This window comes from Sphaeramia orbicularis, chromosome 21 (assembly GCF_902148855.1).
Source record: "Sphaeramia orbicularis chromosome 21, fSphaOr1.1, whole genome shotgun sequence".
In the NCBI taxonomy this organism is placed as follows: Eukaryota; Metazoa; Chordata; class Actinopteri; order Kurtiformes; family Apogonidae; genus Sphaeramia; species Sphaeramia orbicularis.
The window spans coordinates 39,751,319-39,776,239 of NC_043977.1; the positions used below are offsets into that span (position 1 = coordinate 39,751,319).

Consider the following 24,921-nt stretch of genomic DNA (forward strand, 5'->3'; position numbering starts at 1 on the left):
TTATATACTTACTATTGCTAATTCTCCTCTTATTCATAGATGTTAGTATTGTGGATCTAAAACAATAACAGCTGACACAAAAACACAAAATGTGGCAGTGGACGGATGTGACATGGTTGTTACAGATCCCATCATACTGATGCTCAGCAGCCATGTCACCGTTTCCACAAATGATCCCTGTGCAAAAACTAGTATCAGAATTATTTATTGTATAGTTTATCATCATACTAAAGAGTAAATAAGAATATAGAATTGTTATTTCTTTATAAAAATGCTTATTATTAGAAAACTGTTGATTTAAAAAGTGACGTGTGACATTCTTAATGTATGTATTGGCGTAACATAAGCAGGATGGATCAGCACCATACTCCATATTACAACCTGTAAAAATAAAACATGTGATATGTAGTATATTATCTTATAAGAAAAATTGGGGAATCTAAAAGAATAGAATATTTGTTTTTCAGGTAAATTCAGTTCAAATATAACTTGGCCATTTGTAACATGAAAATATAACATTAATTGTGATGAAATTGGACATTTTTGAGCTGAAAACATAGTTCATATGACCATCAACATGTTGCAACAGAACTGAAATCCTGTAAATTTGCATAACTTGCATTTACCAACACAAAGTTCCTTTGAGGATTCACTTATGTTGATTTCTTATGCACAAAGACATACATAAGACCTCTAAGCAAATTTTAGCCAAATTAAAATTTTATTCTCCTGCTCCATCAAGTATTTCAATATTCACATTGATTCTTCACAAAGACCCCAGACTTCTCAACTTCGGGTCTTCTGGCTGAACCTTTTTCAGGAACAAACTCCAACAACTTAGAGAAGTAAATAGTGATGTAATTTTCTGTATTTATTTATTTGTTTCAAGCTGAGCTCTGTGCCCTTCCCAAACCTGTGGAAGACAGTCAAATATCAGCAGCAGATCACTGAAAACCCTGTCAAATAACAGCTGTAAAAACAGACTGTCTTCTGCTCGTGCTTTTGCTGGTCCTTATCTCCTCCTCATGTGAAGGGAATGCCTTTTTTGTGTTAAAACAAACACTGATGTCCACTCCTGACGTAATACGCAGCTGAATATGGACAAGCAGCACAACATATGTAAACACTTGCAAAACTAGAGCTTTTTTTTTTTTCTGAATGAACCTGCAGAGAGTGTGTGTGGGTTAGGTCCACTTTGACAACATACTGTGTGTGTATGGGAGGAAGTGTGTGTATATTCAGTGTATGTGTGGGGTGAGGAGTCAGCAGACTTGAGTGGTGAGCTGTACAGTACGCTGCGTTACATTGGGAAACCTAAGAAATTTCCATCTGAGAGGGGTGGGAACCTTGAAAAGAGAGCACAGGTTCCCCCTGCACCCAAGGGAGACCGACCACATGCTGCTGCGTCCCACGCCGTCTCCACATCACAGCTGCCGGACGTCCGTGTTACACAGCTGAGGCCGCCACGCTCACCTGCACACGCTCTGCTCATCCAGGTATATGAACCCTGCACTTACATTCATATGGTATTTGTACACAGGTACTACCATCATTTACTACAAAATTTGTTTCCATGTTTGAAGTAAAATAACCATGTTTAAGTTCAGTAAATACTTTTACTCAAGTACTGTGTTTAAGTACAAACTTTATAATAGTATTTTCTATTTTATGTCATATTATACTTTATCCTCAACATCTTACAAGTAAACATTATACTTTTTTCACCACTATTTGTCTGACAGCTATGATCAACTATGACTGGTGATAAAACATTTTACTGCACAATGGCTACTTTTAATTAAAATTTTCATACTTTAAGTACATTTTCCTTACAAATATGTCTGCAATATGCATAGGAATATTTCATCCACTTTTGTAGATTTTTGAAAAAACACAACATATAATAATATTATACTAATAAATACATTAAAATATGTATTTAGTGATGTTGACATCAGCTAAAACATGTAATAATGGTGGTTTTCCTTATTAATGTCCGAGTATTAATCACAAATCACTAAACACTATAATTTAAGTTCATTGTTAACAAGGGTGATCAGTACTCAACAACCCAAACACAAGTTACACAGAAACCATTTACTGCATCTAGCTACTGAAATATAAAAACAGCATATATTTAAAAAAACAAACAAACAAACACACAAATTGTACATTTTTATATTTATTACCTTAAATGCACATGTACATTTATATAGCCTTTTCATATAAGTGTATTTTCACCTTATAGTACTATCACTTTAGATATTTTTTTTTCTTCTGGTAATGACAATAACTTATTCTTCAATGCGATTTATTTGCAAATAGAAGTATTTGAAGCTTATAAAATGCTTATAGTAGTTTTCAGCAGGCCTAAGAAACATGTGGAAAAAACTACTGTAGCTGGAATTCTTGTATCACTGTCAAAACTTCTGACCACAGCTGTATATAATGTTAATATACATACTAAATACTAAACAATAGTTCTTCTAAGTGTATTTGTGTGTGACCCAAACTCATGGCAAAATTCAGTCAAACTGCAAAATTGTATTATTTTAAATATATGGAATTTAGACTTTTGTTTATATTAACAATAAAATAGGCCTATATTTACAGAAATACTCAAGGCTTACTGAAGCTGAGTTAAACTCTAGATAATTTTTATTGTTATTGCAAAAATAATTAAAAAAAAACAAAAAACTGAGTCTCAAATATCAAAAATAAGCCCACTGAGGATTTTATATTAAAAATAATGATAAAAATAATGAGATCTTATTTTGTCATACATCTGTGGTATGGTGATTAGTGTATATATGATGCTATATAGATACAGATTGTATGAAAGGGATCCCCGTTTGATGACACATGAACACATTTTAAGTGGGAATAGACATGTTGTGCGTGTCTGTGAGTGTGAAAGTGTCATCTGATCCTTCATATTAGATATGAAGACAGAAGCAGAAGTGAAAACCTGAAAAAAAACACAAAAATGATGATTTAACTTGGAAACTCTTGTGCAACATTTCCCTGCATGAACTCTAAAATTTAAGTCTAGTATACTGTGTCCAAATGAGGAAAAACTAAAGCAGATACTGTAGCATCATGTAGCATTTAGTATGAATGGACTGAATGTAAGTAGTATTTAGTATTATGAATGTGACCCAGTCAGTCCCACTGTTACTGTGGGCCTTATTGGTTCTGCTGACCTATGGTGATGTTGGGCTCATGTGCTGCTGTTGGTAAACCCCCGAAGTTAAATCTGGAGTCTCAATGTGGGGGCGGGATGAATGAGAGTACACACATTCCACTGGAAATCTCATTACGTCACAATTTTACAACATACTTATAGTCTCAATAAAAGCACCAGTGATACAATGCCAATCCCACGTGCACTCTGACCTTATTAAAGATGTAGTTTCTACATTCAGAGCTGATTTTGGCTTTAGCTGTTATTTATATGGTTTACTCTTGTCTTTCTCTTCAGCTTTTATGAAACCCTGAGCTTGTTTTTTGTTTGTTTTTTCATTTTTGACATTTGTGTCCATGTAGACTGCCACAATGGTCCGCTGGGAAATACTGTTTACTATGATCATCATTAAATTTGTGTATGGAAGACCTCCACCACTGCCTCCTCTGTCTATGAAAGGTGAGCACACTGTTTAGAAGGTAATAAACTGAATTATGCATCTATTACACACTGAAATTCGTTGCCACAACGGGAGATGCTTTAATACAGGGGTGTCAAACTCATTTTAGTTCAGGGGCCACATTAAGCCAAATTTGATCTGAAGTGGGCCGGACCAGTGAAATAATAACATAATAATATAGAAATAATGTCATCTCCAAACTTTCCTCTATGTTTTAGAGCGAAAAAAGTAAAATTATGAGATGAAAATGTTTACATCTACCAACTATCCTTTAAAACAATGTGAATAACACGAACAAACTGAAATTTCTTAAGAAAACTAAGTGCAATTTTAACAATATTATGTCTCAGTTTGTCATTTAAATGTGTAAATTACAACTTACAGATCACAGTAGATCAACAAATACGCAAAAGATTTAATAACAGGCAGAACATTGTTAAAATTAGACTTCAAACATTTTAAAATGTTCATATTGGTTCAGGTTATTCATGTTTTTATGAAATGTTAGTTTGTTTTAGTGTAAATACAGTAAAATGACATGAAAATTTTTACATTTACAAGGACAAAAATTTGGAGTTGTGATCATTTATAGGCTATTATGATAGTATTTTACTGATCCGACCCACTTTAGATTAAATTGGTCTGTATGTGGAACCTGAACTAAAATGATTAATGTCTTCAGTGTAATTTTTGAATTTCACAAATTCATCCCAGGGGCCAGACTGGACCCTTTGGCGGGCCGGATTTGGCCCCTGGGCCACATGTTTGACACCTGTGCTTTAATAAATGAAGGCTTTGATTTTCCATCAAACTCATTCATACATCCCTTTTCAAAAGAATAAACAGTTTTATAACAAAACAACATTTTCCTGGTTAGTTTCTAATCAGTTTTACCACCTATCTCAAGTTTTTGAGAGAGATTTTTAAATTCAACTTTTACCATCTTTTCTGACAGTCCAATGCTTACCAGTAAATATATTTTTATAATGTGTAAAAACCATAAAATCATGTCATAGTATAATAGTAATATATATTTAATATGGGGATGCCCAGATATGTCAGCCTATACTTGTCTTGTTGATTGAAGCAAAGGCTGAAAACAGTGCAGTTATATGTTTATTTTTGTTTTATAATAAAGATTTCTTTGTCTCCTTGCTACAAAAGAGGTAAGAAATAACACGAACAGAAAATTAAATCGTTATCAGTCAAATCAGTTTTAACTATTGCCTTAGAATTGGTGCATCTTTACTGAAATGGACTGAAAAAGGTATTGACACTAAGGTTTTTATGGAATAAATTAATGCAAGTAATGAATTTGTTTAAGGAACTAATATAATTGGATCAGACTTATTAGGATTTTATAATTTTCTCATATTTTTTTTTAAAATTTATTCTTGGTTTTTCATTGTAGTTTTTTACCTATAAAGTCGGATTAACCTATTTTTCCTCCTCATGGAATGACTGTGACAAAGTGATTTATTTTTGACTCAGTATGTAATCACTCCACCAGGTCAGAGGTGATTACTAATGTGTGTAAACAGGAATAAAAAGAGGAATGGAACTTTATGGCTAACTGTGTGGTTAGCGTTGCTTAATTTTTTTCAGGTCTTCCTTATAAAACCTTGATTATAAACCGTTGAGTATAGCTGAAAGGAGTAGGATGAAACTGTGTAAAGCCATTCTGTTCTTCTATACCACAGGTGTCAAACATGTGGCCCGGGGGCCAAATCTGGCCCATCAAAGGGTCCAGTCCAGCCCTTGGGACGAATTTGTGAAATGCAAAAATTACACTGAAGATCTTAACAATTTTTAGTTCAGGTTCCACATTCTGACTAATTCAATCTCAAGTGGGCAGAATTCAGTAAAATACTATCACAATAACGTAGAAATAATGACAACTCCAAATTTTTTCTCTTTGTAAATGTAAATATTTTCATGTATTTACACTAAAACAAAGAATAATTTTGTAAAAAATGTGAATAACCAGAACAAATATGAACAACCTGAAATGTTTTAAGAGAAGTAAGCACAATTTTAACAATATTCTGCCTGTTATTACATTTTTTGTGTGTTTGTTGATCCACTGTGATCTGTAAGTTATAATGAACATGTGCAAATGATAAACTGAGGCAGAATATTGTTAAAATTACACTTATTTTTTCAGTTTGTTCATGTTATTCTCATCTTTTGAAAGGATAGTTTGTAGATGTAAACCTTTTCATAATGTAATGTACTTTTTTCACTGTGAAACAGAGAACAGTTTGGAGTTCACGTTATTTAAATATTACTATGTTGTGATTTTACTGGTTCGGCCCACTGCAGATCAAATTTAGCTGAATGTGGCCCCTGGACTTAAATGAGTTTGACACCCCTGTTCTATACCATAAACCAAGTTTTTGTGTGTGTTTGAAACTGTGATTTTTTAAAAAACTCTTAGTTTTAGTTTGCTCTAGTAAATATAATTAGACACAAAAATATACACTTCATGCCACTGAAACATATGCACACACATACCATAATGTTTCTAGTACTAAGAAAATTAGCAGCTACATAAACAGAGTTAAATGTCAGGGAGCTGTTTCTTGTTTTTGACCTATTCCCTCAGTACTGGCCTATTGTGTGGCTGTCTACAGTATCATAAGGTTTTTATTGTGTTTTCCTCCAGACGGCTGCTTCCTAGTGTTCCCAGAGGTGGAGATATTCAGAGTGGAGGGAGATGCAGTGATCCTCTCTTTTCCCACGTTTGAGAGAGTCCTTGAAGTACGCAACCTTGCACCCCCAACAGCAAACTACCAAATCACTAAAAGTAACCGGACCGAGAACGCCACATTTGAGGCTGAGGGACGTGTCGTGCAGAAGGAGAGACAGTTATGGCTCCTACCAGCGCAGGCCTCAGACTCAGGGGATTACACCTGCACCTACAGGTACAGACGCACACCACACACACAGATAGAGCTGTTATCCATCCCTTGAATGCACTGATTCAGCACTGTGACCTACTACCTGCCAAATTATTCTGAAAACTCTTTGAATGTTGTGACACTTCAGCTTTGGGCCTTATTTGAAGCATCCTGTGCCTTTTTTGTCCTGACCTTTGTCTGCAGAAATGCATCCTACTGTGTAACTGGAAGCATCACACTGCATGTGTTTGGGTCCAGCTCTGTGGACATGGATAAACTATCATATCCCAGATCAGCTGCACTGGGTCAGAAGATCACCTTTGCATGTCCATCTCTGGACTCCTTCAACAACACACACAGACAGACTGAGTGGTACAAGGTGAGTGAAAACAATAAACATGACTCACATGAATGAAAGTGTTTAATGTGAACACGTTGAACACTGAAGCAGCAGTGAAAACTTAGCAGGTTTCAATGGGACCTTGCATGAGATTATCCAGGATGTGCAGAACAGAACTACAACTCAAGAGATAATAAATAAATGTGGTTTTGTACTGCGTTGTATGGGTTGAGTAGGGACAGGTTATAGTTTTGTTTTTTTTGGAAGGGTGGGAGGTGAATAATAATCTAAATAACATTCTGGGTTTCATTAAGTTAACTACAGTTTGGAATATCAACAACACAAACCACAATCATCCAATGGAAAAATCCAGCCTGGGAAACAGACAAAAATGTGTCACTTGCTGGTAAATCAGTGTCCCACTGCTCCCACTACTCCCACAGATTTCCACTCAGTGTATATCCACCTGTGTTAGTCACCACATTTTCATTTGCTTTTGGGGTGGGTCTGATGTGGTTTGATGCAATAATGACTTCCTACCTCTGATTATTCAAGTCTAGAATAGGCTTTTTTCTGCAAGAAAGCATACTGTCTGACAGCAAGGGGGGCACCTGAATGCACCATCACATTGTCATGTTCCTAAAATAACTGCCAATGTAATTTTTTGACAAAAATGACTTTTTTTTTCTTTTTCTTTTTTTTTGCCTAAATCATCAAATACTCAATTTCTGATAAAGTTTTAAGTGTTTCCTAAAAAAAAAAAAAATTAAAAAAAATTTAAAAAATTATGCAATTGTTTCAGGAAGGTGGTGACATAACAGATTAAGGAAATTCTGACAATATTGTAAAATGATTTCAGTTCATTTTCTGTACAAATCAGCTTCAAAAAAGTGTGTTTTTAATGGTTTTCTAATTTCAGGATAGTAGTCATATCCATATATGTAACTCATTCTTATGTTTTATGTTTGATGCAAACTTTACTCAGATTTCCAAACCTCATATTAATTATTTGATGATGTTTATAATGTAACATCTCTGTACTTTTAACATAACTGAAAAAATATTTTAACTTAGAAAGCAAATGTGGGAGATTTACAATAAAGCAATTACATTTATGGCATTTTAGTGGAATCTGTGTCTTCACATATATGTGACAGATTAACCTAAAGGACCAAACCTCCACCAGCAACTGAAATCATTTACTGATATGAACTGTTTCATATCTGTTGATCCATTAATCCTATTAATACATGTAAATAATTGGTATAAAATATCTATTCATGGTCATTAGATATGACCCATTTGGATGTTTAGAGGCACTGTAGTTACTGTGGAAACACCATCATCTACAACAACATTGATTCACCAGTAAAACCCATGGAGTTGGATCAATGACAGTGGATGGACACACTGGATTTATGTTCAGTTAATGATATTCTTCACTGAAAAAGTCCCTTTTTCTTCAGTTTTCTCTGTTTTTGATATAATAACCCCAACTTTAATCTGAACTTTTCTGAACATCTACATGATCAGTGAATTAAATATAGGAAAATACATGATTTTCACTTAAAAATGCATAAATACAGAGAATAATATTGGAATAAATATTAATATTAATATAAATCACTTAAGAAAGGTTAAAAATAGAGGAAAATTCATTTGAGAACTGCCACAAAAGTAGCACTGGGTCTTTATGAGTTAATACATAATTTAGTTTACAAACACATGATCAGTGCCTGGAGACCTCAGCTCAGTCCTCCTTCTTCCCTGTGATGTTGCTTCCTGACAGAACTACGGTCCCAAAGCCCTTGAACTGAGCAGAGATGGTTCCTTCCAACGGGACATGGGTTTCCTGATCATCCCTGTGGTCAAGAGGTCCCATGCAGGTCTCTACATATGCAGACTCAATGTGTCCATCAACAACCAGCAGTACAAGGTCAGCAGGGCCATCCAGCTCAGGGTGAACGGTAGGTTAAGTCCTCAGTGTGAATGTAATGACTGAAAGTGTGGAACTAAACCACAGCTGTTACCTGCTGAACCTAAAAATAACCAGTACTAATACTGACATGTTTTATTATATCATTATAGATCAAGAAAGGTTACAAAAATACTTGTTGTTAGTGCACATCATAAACACTAACCTCAACGAAATCAGTTTTGGAGTGGAGGGAGATTTTCATAGTAATAATTATTCATATCAGAGATTATTGATCACCAATGACTGCTGCGTTTTTTTGTTTGTTTGTTTTTTTTCCTTTATTTAACCAGGAAGTCCCACTAAGATTAGAAATCTCTTTTGCAAGGGAGACCTGGCCTAGGTAGCACTAGGGATGTAACGATATAAAAATTTCATATCACAGTTATTGTGACCAAAATTATCACGGTTATCATTTTTATCGTGGTATTGTTGAAATTGTGCTCAAAATGTTCAAAAAGTACTAATACACACACTGAAATAATTTAACCAAGTTGTATTTTGAAAAAATAAATAAATAAAAATAAATAAATAAATAAAATAATAAATAAATAAATTGGTACAATGTACCTTCTGTTGGCAGAAACATTCAAATATTAACCCTTTGTGGTCTGAGCCAATTTTGTACATTTTCAGTACTTTGATTTTGCCTTTAACTACATAAACAAATGTTTACTATACCTATATTTGGTATCTTTTTTTTTCAGCACAACTTCATTTATATCAACTGCTTATTACTTTTTCACTTTAACCTACTATAAAAACATAAAAGGACAAAAAACACACAAAAACTATAAAATCCAATTTGAAAAATGTATATAATTTATTGCATAAATAACACAAAGATGCTTAACGAACCTTTTCAAAGACTTTAAAAGTGAATATTGGTTCCAAATATTAGGTATATAAAATTAAAATTATAATAAATTAAAACTTTACTCAAATATCTGACATAAAAGGATATCTTTACATAGGCATTTTCTCCGGAAAAGTGCGGTAATCATACACAGTTATCATGATAATTAGAATTTAAACGGTAATACTAACCGTCTGCAATTTTACCACGGTTTATCGTTTTACCGGTAATCGTTACATCCCTCGGTAGCAGCCATAGAAAGTCCAAATAACAACAACAACAACAACAACAACAACAAAAAACACACACGATACACAATTAACAATAAAACACAATAACAACCATTCAACCATAATGGCATCAAGAAAAACAGTGACATTCCTCCTTCACTGTATTCTCCCTGATACCACGTGTGTTTGTTTAACCTCTTTTCTATGAGATAAGAGACAGTGGAAAGCAAAAACACACTGAATATGGATGCTTTCAGTGGTAGTCAATATCCTATCATGCTCAGTGTAAACAAAAATGCTGGACAGGACCACCTGATTCTCACTGAGCTCAAAAAGAAATATTGATATTGCACTTCATTAACTTATTTTAGTTATTTATTCTGTTTCTTTGCCCTATTCATTATTATTGTGACTCTAAATTTTTAAATTTTATGTTCTTATCCTGGTTTTTATCCCAGACTGTTTTATCTTCTCTGGGTTTTTATTGTTTTATTGCATCTTGTTTTTATTTATTTGATCTTATTTATTTATTTTATTCTTTTACTTATCCATGCTGCTATACTGATGAATGGTGGAACACTGAACACTTTTCGTCCTGTCTGTAAGCTCGATCAAGTACCTGCATGACATGTTCAGTGTATGTCTTGCTGTAATGCCAAAGCAATCACCTCAACTGCAAAACAAATCTACCCACGGGTACAAATAAAGTAACCTTGAACCTTTTGGAATCACTGGAAAATGTCACATGACTTTGAAAATGCATTCAGTCACAAAAGCACCACATGAAGGAACATGTTTTATTAGAACAGTGTTCATCAGGTTATAGAGTGAAGGCCAAGAAGCACTGAAGCTCTACTAGAGGTGTATGAGGCTGTACAATTTATGTTGACTTATTGTTTTGAGTCCACCTCCACACACTTACTGCTTTATGTCGTGAGTGTGTCTCGCCCTCTACTGGCCTAAAAACTGAATTACACCAGGACAAGTTAGCTCATTTCATTTTTACTCAGACTCTGAAGTGTTGTTTGTGCCATTGTGTTCTTATTGTGTGTTTTCCTACATGTGACTGGATGTGATTTGCATCTCCCAGGTCCAAACCTTGAACCTGAGGTCACCGTCGAGCCTGATCTCCCTGTGACCTCTGACCCTGTGCTGATCAGCAGCATCTACACCACAGTACAAAGTAAAGATCACCTCACTTATACGTTCATTTACAACATCATCTGACTGTGTCTGTAAATAATGTATGTTACAAATTTATATTACACTCCAAATATTGCTCCACTGATTACATTTGTTTTCCTCTGTGATCAGCTCCAATAGTTCCACCACCTGTGATTGTTTCTCCTCTGAATGGAACCATATATGAAAGTTCCCATGGTGAGTAATAAAAGTATTAATATTTATTTACTGAGTTGAAACCTACACCTTGCAGAATACCTGTAAGTTTTCATGCAGCCTCTAATGTCCCTTTATACCTCTTGGTTCTTTTAGGTTCAGGGGTGGAGCTGTTTTGCAAAGTGTTAACCGGATGTGAAACAGCAGACTCCACCACTGTCACATGGTTGGTCGACGGCCAATCAGTGGAGTCATCGTACCTTGATGGACGCGCTCTACAGGGAGGGAGAAGGTGACTGACTTTTTCTACTTTAAACTGATGAAAGTACAACAAAAATGAACTGGTCGCAGATGACAGTGAGCAGAATAAGAGCTTCATTCATTCTAAAGGATTTTACAAATTTGAGTCCAGCTGCTTCCAACTTAATAAAAAACAAGTAGTGGCAGGCACAACAAACCCCAGCCCTCACATGTATTGTAGCTTATTTTGGCATCACTCCTGCTGATGTAATCATGTGTATGCATGTGCTGATGTCAACATATCAATAGCCTCTATATATTACCAAGTTTCAAGTAAACTGAAATAAAATTGATGTTTTAATAGACATTTGAAATTTTGCCCATTATAACTAAATGGGACAAAAAAAGATTTAAAAAATTCATAAAAAAAATTTGAACTTTGACTTACTTTTCCCAAAATGTAACCACATCTATTCAGAGTTACTGGTTATCTATAAACTCAATTTGGTATGAATACAACTAATAGTTTTGCTGCTACAGACATGTGAAATTTCACCCATTATAAGGAAATGGGCCAAAAAAAAGATTTTAAAAATTCATAAAAAATGTGAACTTTGACCTACTTTTCCCAAATGTAATGAGATCTATTCTGGGTCACTGGCAATCTATAAACCCAGTTTGGTATGAATTCAACCGATAGTTTTGCTGTTGGAAAAGCAAACAGAATATGGACAGCTGTTGGAAAATTAGATTCAAATCCCAGAATCAAATGCTAAAAATACATTAAAAAAAAAAAAAAAACGCCTCTGGTTGAAATAGTCCATTAAATGATGTTCCAGACAGAAAACAAGTAGTTGCATTTTGGAGCTGATGGTAATACATATTTCACTATGTGTTTCATAACTTTGAGATATTTGGTGGAAGTGATCTCAAATTTCCAGTTATTAATGCACTACAGTAACTTCTAAACAAACACTGCTCTCAAAATACTGTCAAAGACTTTGGGCACACTGGGCAAGAGAGACCCCAGGTGGTTCTCAGATCTGTCTTAATTTTTTTTTACATGACAATGTGAACAGCACAAACCAAGAGTCAGATCTTTTCTAGTGTGATCCAGGCCACACACATATGTGGTCCTACATCGGCTACAGATCTGAGTTTGTTCACTGTCATCTCAAACAGTCACTTTAAATGGAGATTTGCCAGAACTCTGAACTGGAAGGAGTCACCCAAATACTGTAAAGTTGTTCAAATCCAACATATTCACTCATCAGCCATAACATTGAGACCACTGACAGGAGACATGGTATCAATATTGATTATTATAATCAATATAAATGATTCTTTCTCTGAGTTGGATATATTAGGCAGTAAACGAACATTTAGTTGAAGCTGATGTGTTGGAAGCAGCAAAATGAGAATCATAATGGACTGAGTGACTCTGAACAGGTCCATATGGTAACGGTGATGACTGGCTCAGAACATTTCCACAACTGCAGGTCTTATTGGGTGTTCCATGGACTAAGGAAGGGCATCCTACTCTCAGGATCATTGATAATCTGTGGGAGCTGTTAGATAGATAAATCTGATCCATGGAGGTCCACCTCTCTACTTCCAGGGCTTCAGGGATTTACTGGTGGAGTCTAGGCCTCGGGTCAGAGCTGTTTAAGTGCAAAAAGGGGAACCTACCCAAATTCAGACATGTGGTGATGATGTTCTCCTCTTATAGGAGCTCAACTGGTTGAGATTCAGGTGATCTTTAGACCAGGTTTGGTAGGTACAAATCACTTCACACTGGGAATGAACAACAAGATCTGGAGATGTTCTGACCCAGTTTCCTTTACATCAACTTCAAGGGATAAATGTTCACTTGCTGCCTAATATGTTCCACCTATGAACAGGTCCCACTGTACTGAGATAATCAGATCTAATACCACTTTGTCTGTCAGTGTTTGGAATGTTATGGTTGATCAGTGTAAATGAATGCAGGAGTTAAATGAACCCATTAACACCACAGGAACTTTTAAAATCACACTGAATATTTATTATACATACTGTAGCTTCTGAATGCACAGCTTTAATTTGTAGCAGAGTATTTTCACTGTGTATATTAGTACTTTTACTGAAGGTGAAGATCTGAACACTTGTGTCTCCACTGGTTTTGTGCATGTGGTTCAGTTCAGGATTGTGACCAGTGACACAATAAGAACAAACCAAGAAAAGAAAATTAGATCTGAAATGTAAATTAGAATTGAACACTGAAGGTAAATGTAGTATTTATTAGGGAAACACTGTGTTTATTATTTAGAAGAGCAACAGGAACACAAACACAGGATGCATCAGGTTGTCATCAAAATATTAAATCTTTCTGAGTTTTGATGGACAGTGTGTGTTTCCACTGTTAAATACTCACAACTGCAGTGTTAAAGTACGCAGCACGGATGTTAACCCTCTGTTGTCCTGGTTCACAGGGTGAGCAGGATGTCTACAGACTGCCAGATTGAGATAAGGCTGATTATTCTAGAGATGACAGAAGAAGACACACAGACGGAGCTCAAGTGCATCACTCAGAACCAGGGAGGGACACAGGAGGCTGTAGTGCATCTTCAGCTAGAGGGTGAGTTTTCACAGAATGCGTGTGGTCATTTGTGGGAATGCTATGGATTTTCCTCTCTCACCTTCCGTCCTCTCCACAGACTCCACATCCACATGGCTGGTCGTAGCTGCAGTGGGCATGTCTTGCTTCCTGGGGGTGGTGTCTGTCTTCCTCTGCGTCCTCTTCAAACCGAAAAGGAAAAAGAAGTTAGATTACATCCTGGCTCGGCAGAATAGCACCTTCTAGTTCAACAGCTTTGTTTTAATATTTTCTGCAGTATTGGTCGTCAGTGTTTCCTATTATAATAACTCAACAAACTTTTGATTTTAGTACATCTGTTAAGATGCAGTAACATTTTAAACACTGTTCTCCAGTTCTGAACATCGTTTTACAGCAGGCAATAACATGACTTTAAACAGCAAAAATTATACACAGATAGTTAATGTTCGTGGTATTGGTGTAACTAAAAGACATGATATAGACACAAATTTAGAAGCATTTTTAACCCTTTCATGCATAGTGGTCACTACAGTGGACAACTGTTCTCCAGATGTTCTTGTGTATATTCATGGGTTTAGTTTTAGTTCCATGTCCTCCTGAGACCCAACAACACATTTTTGTCCTCTGTAGGGGACAAAAGTTTGACAGTTTCACTAAAAAAACGCTGTTCATTGCAAAGGACATTCCATTAAAAAATAAATAAATGAAAATAATTTAAAAAAAATGTATCTGAAAAAACTGTTGCATTATGCAGTTTCCAATCAAGATGACTGTTTAATGTAAAAAAGCTAAAATTGTTCACTTTCCTGAGTCTCAGGAGGATATCAACCAACACAGTGGACGCTCATGTATCATCTACACTGACATTCAGACCATGACTGTAACTTTGCTGTTCTTGATAAACCTGATCTGCACTAACGTAAATCAGCTACTAATTTTCTCAAACAATTTTTTTTTTTTTTTTTGCGTGTTATCTCCACAACTAGTATTAAAACATGATCAAATGTGTGAAAACATGAGATTAGTTGCATTAAAAAAAAACAAAAACAAAAACAAAAAACAAAACACACACACACACACACATATATATACATATATATATATATATATATATATATATATATATATATATATATATATATATATATATTATAGTTTTCACACAGTATATCACTTTATGATGATGGGTTTTAAATATATCTTTCTTTGCTTCAAAAATGTAACACATGCTGTCCAGCTGAGTGGACATTTTTGTAACTCCATGAAAAACAGGTTCATTTAAAAAAAAATTCAATCGTGTTTTTTTTGTTTTTTTCATGCCTAGAGAGGAATAAAAACACTCAGGAAAAAAAAATCTTGATTAAGGCTTTCATAATTTATGCATGAAAGGGTTAATATTATTTCTAATTCAACATTCAGTATTTATGAGACAGAGGTTCAATTAATGCAGTGCATAATAATAATGGGATTAAATATGTATTTCCACATTGAAATAATAATAGCCTTATCTAACAGCTGCTTCCTTATAAATAAATGCTCATATAATGACTTCATGCAGCAAAAACCATGTGAAAAGCAAAACATTTTTATATTTTTGTGTTGACATACCATAAAAGTCACACTGTAGAGACCTAAGGGATACTGTACAGAAAGTATTATCACAGCTGATTTATACGGGTGCAGCTATTGTAAAAGTTTACTGTATCAATATTTGCAAAAATGTCTGAAATGAAAAGAAGTTCTGATATGCAATGAAACTGGTGTTAGTGTTCATGATGACCACAGCTTCACAGAAATGTAAACACCTAGAGTTTGTTTGTCCTGAAAGCACTCCATCAGGGGTAAAAACAAATATTATGGGAACAAGGAAACAACAGAAAAATGTTTTCCAGACATTTGTAAAAGTGCACATCCCTTGTTTGACCTTCCCTTTAAAGATGTAAATGTTAACCAGCACAAAAATGACTCAGCATTACATATTATAAAACAGGTATTTAGTGTTTTCACTGTATTACTATGGGGTGGATTTAGTGAGTGAAGGTATTATTACATGTATGTTATTGACTGTACTCTTCAATGTACCCCAGGCAATAACTGGAGCTCACAAGTAAATGAACTGAAGGAAGGAGGAGTCTAACCACTTAAAAAAAAAAAAAGTAAAACTACTTAATCAGGTACCACAATCTTAAAAGGAGCTGAACAGTACTTACTTTACTTCTGGGCTTCTCTGTATTTTGTTGTGTTAAATTGTGTGTACCTGTTTAATCTGTATCTGGGATGTTTTGTGTTTTTTTTCATTTATGTTGTTTTATAATGTACTGTTAATACTTCATCTCTGCAGCTAGTTTTAATAAAGTCATTTGTTTACAATGAACTTCATTGATAAATTTGATAAGTCATGATAATGCTGCATAAATATTATGAGAATGATCATCTTTTAAAGCCATGTATTTCAGAAACAGACATGTAATATGGTATTTGGATGAATAAATAATTAATACAGTACAGTAACATCTTTATCTCAGTCACATGTAACCACACACATAACGTTGTTTACGCTTTTGCAGATATCTGTGCAGGTGAGTTGTGATGCAGTTGTTGTGTCTTACGCTCAGTCACACCTAAGGATGGGACTCAAGGATCGGTTCAATTTGAAAACGTGTTCCAAATTGCCTTAATTACTTTAATCACCTTCCTTGGGGCCTATAAATTCCTTGTATTGATGCCAGAAGGCTTATTGAATGAAATGGCAGTTAAACGGTAAGCCTTGTGCAGTCCACAGGCTACGTTCACACTGCAGGTAAAAGTGGACCAAATCTGACTTTTTTGATCATATTTGGCTCAAATGTGAATTTTTTCCTTCAGTCTGAACAGCACATATCCAATCTTTTCAAAATCAGACCCAGTCTACGTTCGTATGTGCTCCTAAATCGCATACATAACTGATGTTTTGCAATGCAAATTAAATCTAAATGATTATGTTGCACTTCATCAGACTTTTATATCATTGAAATGTGACAGATTTCACAGTTCTGCACTGGAGGAGTCGGGAACTGAAAAGATCCATATTTGATGTGTGTGACATCATGTCTTCTTCTGTGCATGTGGGTCACTTCAGGACCATAGACAGTTCACACATGAATATGATGGCAGTCGCTTTTAAATTATAATGTGAACAACTACACAAAATATTATGAATGAGCATTAAGACCTGCAGTGTGGATGCAGCCTTTGTCACCATCATGCAGTTTTCCTGATGCTAAAAACCTCTGTAGACATCTTTTTTTTCTCCCACACTAAAAACTCATAATTAGTCAATAACTGATTTATCAGGGATCTGTAAAGAATTAGGTCAACAAACAGATTCAGTAATGATTGGTTTTTGCAACTTAATCAGATTTCCATTTCACTTCCTTCTTTGGTTTTGGGAGTAAAATGGAGCATTAATAACCTTTTTCTTTTCTTTTTTGCACCAAAACATTGTTTTATATGTGGGCCAATAGCTAATTTCTTCCATAAAGTAGCAGAAATACAGCATTAAGTTTATTCATTCCTCTCCAGTTGAACCTACAGTTGTGTTAAAAAATTATTAGACCACCCTTGTTTTCTTCAATTTCTTATTCATTTTAATGCCTGGTACAACTTAAGGTGCATTTGTTTGGACGAATATAATGATAACAAGAAAAATAGCTCATTAGAGTTTAATTTCAGAGCTGATATCTAGACATTTTCCATGGTTTTCTTGATAATAACCAAAATCACTTCATTCAGCATTACATGTTTTCTTTTCTGTCTGTTTTAGTCACATGACACACACAGGAGTTAGTACTTGATTGCATAACCATTGTTTTTGATGACTTTTGATGGTCTAATAATTTTTTCTGTGACTGTACGTTTGTTTTTCAGCCAACTAATCAATTAAAGAACTTAATGATTAAAGCAGTGTTTTTCAACCTTGGGGTCGGGACCCCTTGTGGGGTCGCCTGGAATTCAAATGGGATCGCCTGAAATTTCTAGTAACTGACAAAAAATTAAAACTTACTAATAAAAATTTACATTATATAGTCTAAATGTTGTCTAAAATGAACATTTATTTGCATCATAGTATAGCAAACTATTACACAATCAAAAACAAATTAATTTTAGCCAAAAAAACAGCCTCTATTTTGAATGTCTGGGGTCACCTGAAATTTGTGACGTTAAAATGGGGTCACGAGCCACAAAAGGTTGGGAACCACTGGATTAAAGCTTTAATATTTTACAGAAATATTTCAGATTTTAAGCAGTAATGAACAGTATTTTGGAGACCACTTTAAAGTTTACTTATTTGTCGTTAACTTTATGTTTTCAACATGCTTTTTATGTGAAAATAGGCTGAGTATTCTCTCTCCACTGTGGCCACAAGAGGTCTCAGTGTGACAGCACATTACATGAAGCGACAGGAGTGAGGGCACAAATATGAACCAGGAATGTGTGTGAAGCAGCCAACTGGTGTGAATTATGGATGAAATCCAAACACCTGACAGGACAGGACAGGTCTGAACTCAGTGGACTATTGTCAACAGTTGGAGTGTGAAAATTCAGTTATGTCTCTTTAAAAAGCTAATATGCTAAGGTATGTGCATAGAATGAATCATATGTTCAGCAGGATCCACACTGCTCTCCTCCCAGTTATTGCTCAATAGATTGGGACACATGCTGGCTTTCAAAAGATCCCTGAAAAGGAAATTGCAACATGTCCTGAAATCCTCACAGAAAAGGAAGTCAGAACCAGAGAGAACATGTTTGAGCTAAGATGTTTGATATGTAATTAGAAAAACAAGAAGCAAGAGGATGTCTTTACAGGATTTCCATGTGACCTGAGGAGACTTTTGCCTATACAGACACACCACAGGCTGGTAAGTTCTGCTTTCTGAACATTATGGAGTATGAGATCAAACTTCAGCTCTGTTCAGTGTGTGATGAGAGTCCAGGTCTGTGTGTGTCACAGCTTTGGCAGCCTTTTATTTCTGAAAGTGCCTCTGTCTTGACTTGACCTTCAGTACTTGTCTAAAACTATGATAGCCCAGTTTTGTTTTCATATTGATGTGATCTGGTCTGTGGTTGAGCTGAAAGATTTTGTTCATGTGCCCAGATACTGATGGAAACCTAGAGCCCATGGGTCAGAACTGTTCTCCATGTCTGTCCTCCTTGGATTTGACATCATTACCTCCGCCAAGGAGGTTATGTTTTTGCCAGGGTTTGTTTGTTTGTTGGTCTGTCCGTTAGTGTGCAACATAATTCAAAAAGTTATGGACAGATTTTGATGAAATTTTCAGGGTTTGTTGGAAATGGGATAAGGAAGAAATGATTAAATTTTGGTGGTGATCGGGGGTGGGGGGGCCCACGGGGGGGCCCATTTCCAACAAACCCTGAAAATTTCATCAAAATCTGTCCATAACTTTTTGAGTTATGTTGCACACTAACGGACAGACAAACAGACAGACAAACAAACAAACAAACCCTGGCAAAAACATAACCTCCTTGGCGTGGGGGGGGGCCCACAGGGGGGGCCACTGATCAGCCTTGGCGGAGGTCTGCACTCTCCGAGTGCTTCTAGTTATTATATGTTTTAAATGACACATGGTAATTTCTGAGTGGAATAAGATGAACATCTGGTTAGAATCATGACCAAATGAGGTTTAGATCTAATTTGTAAAAATAACATTTCTTGTTTGTTTTTTGTTTTGTTTCTTTTTTTGTAATTATCTTTTAATTATTATTTTTTTCAGTCAGCATCATCTTAGCACTTCACATCATTTACATGACTTCTATGTATGTAAAGAAAAAAAACCCCAAAAAAACAAAAACACAGAACATACCCAAACAGGGGAGCATTGACAGAAATAATAAAAGTATACAAAGCAACCCAAAATGTTGTTAAAGGGAAATAACATATATATTTCACATTCCATTCTTTTCCCCTGTATAAGATGAACATTGAACATTTAAAGTGTAGCACGAACCCAGGGTTTACATGGATCTAAATCCACATTACTCTGATCAAGTAAAATTGGCTCTTAATAGTCTTATAAAATCAACCCAGTTTTTCCAATACTTGGGGAATTTGTCTGAATCCAGTCTGACAAAGAAAGTCAACTTCTCCATCCTATAGATGTCATGTATAATGTCCATCCAGTCCTCCATTTTTGGTGCATCCTTTTTTAGCCACGTCCTACTGATGGCTTTTTTTACCTGCTACTGACAATATTCTGAATAGATATTTATCCTGTGAATGTGTTATCCCCTGGTTCTCTTTTCCCAATTATATGAATGGAAATTGGACTTTGAAAATTTTCTCCATGCTTTTCTTCAAATCCTGCCAAAAAGGCACAATATAAGGGCAGTCCCAAAATATATGAAAATGATTGGCTTTACTTTCACCACATAGACTCCAGTATCTTGTATCCTGAAATTTCTGCGCTGGTGTAATAAAATATCTCACAATGTTCTGCCAACCATATTCCCTCCATGACTGGGAGCAGGTTGTTTTCCATTGTTGCTCATTGATATACTCCCATTCCTCCTCAGATAATGTTCTTCCCGGCTATTTTTCCCACTTTTCTTTTATATTATACTGTATTGTTACCTTTTAAACTTTCCACTTCTTTATACAGTTTTGATTTTGTTGTTGTTTCTAAACTAAATAGACTATGCCATAAATCTGAATAAGGCCTACAAAAGCTCCACAAAGCCCTGCTACCAACTGACTCCTATTCTGAAGAAACACCACAGACCTTTGTCTTTACTAACATCTCAAACATGATAGCCACAGAAAAAAGATTTTTCTACAAAGGAGACGCTCTAAACTCCTAAGTTAGAATGTTGTTGTGATACCAACCTAAGAGTATAATTTCAGCCCTGTTCTGATCCTAATCCTGTTGGGTATCTTCCATTCATAGTACTTTAAACAGAAGAGATAACATGTTAGCTTCATAGCATAATTGCAATTATTGGTAGGTCGTATTTTTTTCCAAACAGCCAATGATGCAAAATGAAGCAGCACTGTTAGGAGAGTAAAGATATCATTTAGACAAAAAAAGGGACTTGGGCAATAAAATAAAATAAAATAAAATAAAATAAAATAAAATAAAACTGAATGGAATTAGCCTTGCGATGAACTGGCCACATGTCCAGCATGTACCCCACCTTTGCCCCTTGCTAGGTGGGATAGGCTCCACAAAGTGAATGAATGAATGAATGAATGAATTTTGTTAAATGGTTTTGACATCTCCAGACAGAGAATCACATCACACCAGGAGAGTCTTGCAGAGTTAGTTTTTTTTTTTTTTTGCTACTTTACCAACAAAAAAGGGCACATCTGCATATATTAACACACCACATTTAGAATATTTTCACAACTTCACCTTGTCATCAGACAACCTTTTCTAATAGGGATCTGTAACACTTCTTGTAGTGTTTGTTCTGGTTTTAACAGGAAAAACTAACTGATTCAGGCAAGAATTTTGGGATGTAAAATTACTGTTGTTGTCAAAGGAGTCTTGTGTCTTATAAGAGCCTTCAGTTCCCATTGGTGGAAAATGAGTGTGGTTTCACAGACCAACACTGAAGGGCAGGTAAGTCCATCCATCCATCCATCCATCCATCCATCCATCCATCCATCCATCCATCCATCCATCCATCCATCCATCCATCCATCCATCCATCCATCCATCCCTCTTCTCTCTCTTCTTTTGATGCTAAATGTAATTTGCTGCTGCCACTTTATTGCTGGATTATGAGACAATATTTTCATGAATGCGTCATCACAGTGTTTACCTGTTTTTGATACTGTTTATCACACTGCTCTCAGGTTTGTTACTGGCCTCATTTCTCCCACTCTGTGTTTCATATCACCCAGTTGGGTGGACAGATCCTTTTACATACAGACTGAAACACTAGTAATATTCTTTTATTTAGAAATGATCTGCCTCCTTCATATTTACTGGTGTCCATCAGTTGGAATGACTTTAATAATTATAGTCTCTGGTCCCAGGATCTGTTATCTCTGTGTGTTCCAAAAGTCAGAACAGAACTGGAGAAGAAAGCGTTTAAATGTTCTGGTTCCACTGCCTGGAACAACCGACAAAAGGAGCTAAAAATGAAGGATCTGGTCTCTGTAAACACTTTCAAAGTCACTTTAATTTTATGGGAAATTCTAAATCTGGATGTAAATGGTTTTCCAACTGAGCGAATCATGTTCTGCTTTGAGAAGCTTTTAAGGAACATTGTTGCATACTTTTAGTATTTCTTGAATTACTGCACTGCAAAAAGTAAACTCTTACCATGTGTATTTTTCTCATTTCTAGTCAAAATATCTCATCACACTTAAAACAAGCCATAATCACTTAAAGAGTAACTTTTTAGTGAGATATAAGAACTTATTTTTAATAATAATAATAATAATAATAATAATAATAATAATAATAATAATAGATTTTATTTATAAGCACCTTTCAAGACACCCAAGGACACTGTACAACAAGATAAAACAGACAATATATAAAATACAAAGAAGTAAACAATTAGATGAAAGAATAATTATGATATGTAAAAATGAAAATGGAGAGTAAAACTTGTGGTGGGTAGGCTATTCTGAATAGGTGACTTTTGAGTCTGGATTTTGTATTTGTATTTATTTAGTTAGTTACAGGACAGTGTGTATTGGCATTAGTTACAAAGAACAAGATGCATGTACCAGATTTAGCAGAGACGCTAATTTCCATCTGTTGTCCTGGACAAACGACTAACATTAGAAACATCACTTAAATTACAAAGTCATAATATACTGGAAGAAAACCGTTAAACCTGATTTATATAGAAAAGTCTGCTCAGATTGGACTGCTTCATCTAAACACATAAAATACATTCAATACATACAATACATTCTAAAAATACACTAACTGTGGAGATAAAACAAATATCAAACATAATCCAGTTTAAAAAAAGATACAATGAAATTATTCTTGAGAAGCACAGTATTTAATAATGACAATGAGGCCTGTTTGTTTATGGATAATGTTGTACTGATAAATATGCTGTAATTATTGAAGAAAATGGTTGAATTATTGAGTCTGTTTGTATGACTGTACCGCCATGATCATACTGTTGTGTACAATTCAGTTACTGCATTTTGTATTTGTTGTGGTCTGATACTAAAATTAGGAAAATAGTATTGTTTGATTCTTGTATCAAGTTAGTGATAAAGATGTAAAAGCACTGAGGGGTAGGATTAAATAAGTTTATACTTCTTCCTACTGCTCTTCGACCATGCAAAATTCAGACTTGTATGTGCTGAAGATAGATTCTGTCCATTTGAAGGTTGTGTTGTGTTTTATTTTGTTTTGTTTTATTTAGTTTCCTTGCATGTTCGAAATAAATAAATAAATCAAATCAAATCAACTTTCCGAAAGCAAGAATAAGATATAAAAGATAAAATGAGAAGGAGGGAAGAAGAGAAAGACAAGAAAAAAAAAAGGAGCAAGAAGAATAAATAAATAGATAAATAACCTAACTGTGCAATTGCAAACCAGACCTAGAAAAAAGTACAAGTAAAAACTATTGAGCTAAAAGTTTCAGTAGAACTAACCAAGACAGTTTATACAATACATGTGTGCAGAGATTAGTACAGTACTGGATTTGTTAGACCAGACTGGAGTCTTTGCCATAGACACTAGAATGCATATTAGTGTTGGCAGTGGTGAGTTGAATGTAGGGAGAGAGACACTGTTACAGATGGTGGTGGTGGTGGTGGTGGTGGTGGGGGGTTCCAGAGCTGGGGAGCAGAGCGGCTGAAGGCTCGGCCTCCCATGATGCTGAGGCGGACAGGGGGCACAGTGAGCTGGATGGAGGAGGAGGACCTGAGGGAACGGGCATGGAGGAGGTCTGACTGGTACTGAGGAGCAGGATTATGGATTTAAATGTGTACAGGAGGAGTTTGAATTCACTTCTGTGTTTGACTGGGAGCCAGTGCAGTTCATGGAGGATGGGGGTGATGTGGTGGTAGGAGGGGGATTTGGTGATGATGCGGGCGGCAGTTATGGACCAGTTGCAGCTTATGGAGGGACCGAATAGGAGGGAGTTACAGTAGTCGAGGAGGGAGGTTACGAGGCAGTGTACAAGAATAGAGGTGGTATGGGGGTGGTGGTGGCTGATGTTGTGCAGGTGGAAATATGCAGACCAGGTGATGTTATTGATGTGGGATTTGAAAGACAATAGGGTATCGAGGATGACAGGATGACACCCAGATCTAGACAATAGATCTTGAAAATCTTACTTCAAGAGATCTTACCAAGATAATTTTCACTTGTTCCACTGGCAGATTTCTTTTTTTTTTTTTTTTTTTTTTTGCTTAATTCAAGATTTTTTTTTTTGTCTAATTCAAGATTTTTTTGCTTAGTTCAAGCAAAAAAAAAAAAAAATCTTGAATTAAGCAAAAAAAGAAAAAAGAAAAAAAAAGTCTGCCAGTGAAACAAGTGAAAATTATCTTGGTAAGATTTCTTGAAATAAGATTTTCAAGATCGTTTGTCTAAAAATAAGTTCTTAAATCTCAACTGAAAAGTTACTCTTTAGGTGATTTTGTCTTATTTTAAGTGTGATGAGATATTTTGACTAGAAATGAGAAAAATACACTTGATAAGATTTAAATTTTTTCCAGTGTGGTGGTGTTCTATTTAAATGTTTTCAGTGTGGTGTTTAATGTATGGTTTTTTACTGTGTTTTATGTATGTTTTTAGTCTGGATGTATGGATGAAATTTTTACT

The 24,921-nt window shown here is 35.2% G+C and overlaps 2 protein-coding genes across 3 annotated transcripts in view; both read left to right on the forward strand.

The window, feature by feature from the left end:
• The first annotated feature begins 1,173 nt into the window (after positions 1-1,173).
• Positions 1,174-14,721, forward strand: LOC115412867 (interleukin-1 receptor type 2-like). Of its 2 annotated transcripts, none has more exons than XM_030125528.1 (10): positions 1,174-1,496; positions 3,547-3,643; positions 6,310-6,568; positions 6,749-6,923; positions 8,674-8,851; positions 11,036-11,128; positions 11,260-11,325; positions 11,440-11,575; positions 13,995-14,140; positions 14,220-14,721. In XM_030125528.1, the coding sequence occupies exons 2-10, from the start codon at positions 3,556-3,558 to the stop codon at positions 14,363-14,365; spliced, it is 1,287 nt and encodes a 428-aa protein (XP_029981388.1). In that variant the 5' UTR covers positions 1,174-1,496; positions 3,547-3,555; the 3' UTR covers positions 14,366-14,721. The 2 variants fall into 2 exon arrangements, with proteins under 2 accessions (XP_029981388.1, XP_029981387.1); XM_030125527.1 differs by having other exon boundaries at positions 1,175-1,481.
• Positions 14,722-18,855: 4,134 nt separating this feature from the next.
• LOC115412866 (interleukin-1 receptor type 1) overlaps positions 18,856-24,921 on the forward strand; it is a 55,440-nt gene continuing 49,374 nt past the window's right edge. The window contains exon 1 of the mRNA XM_030125524.1: positions 18,856-19,017. The gene's annotated coding sequence lies outside the window, so the exon portion shown is untranslated. The remainder of the gene's footprint in view (positions 19,018-24,921) is intronic.

What these genes read in the sequence shown, in the direction of transcription:
- LOC115412867 (XM_030125528.1), top strand. Translation starts at nt 3,556, where the DNA reads ATGGTCCGCTGGGAAATACTGTTTACTATGATCATCATTAAATTTGTG. An exon ending in CATCCAGCTCAGGGTGAACG is followed by an intron (nt 8,852 to 11,035) that starts GTAGGTTAAGTC and finishes TGCATCTCCCAG; the next exon opens with GTCCAAACCTTGAACCTGAG. An exon ending in GCTCTACAGGGAGGGAGAAG is followed by an intron (nt 11,576 to 13,994) that starts GTGACTGACTTT and finishes CCTGGTTCACAG; the next exon opens with GGTGAGCAGGATGTCTACAG.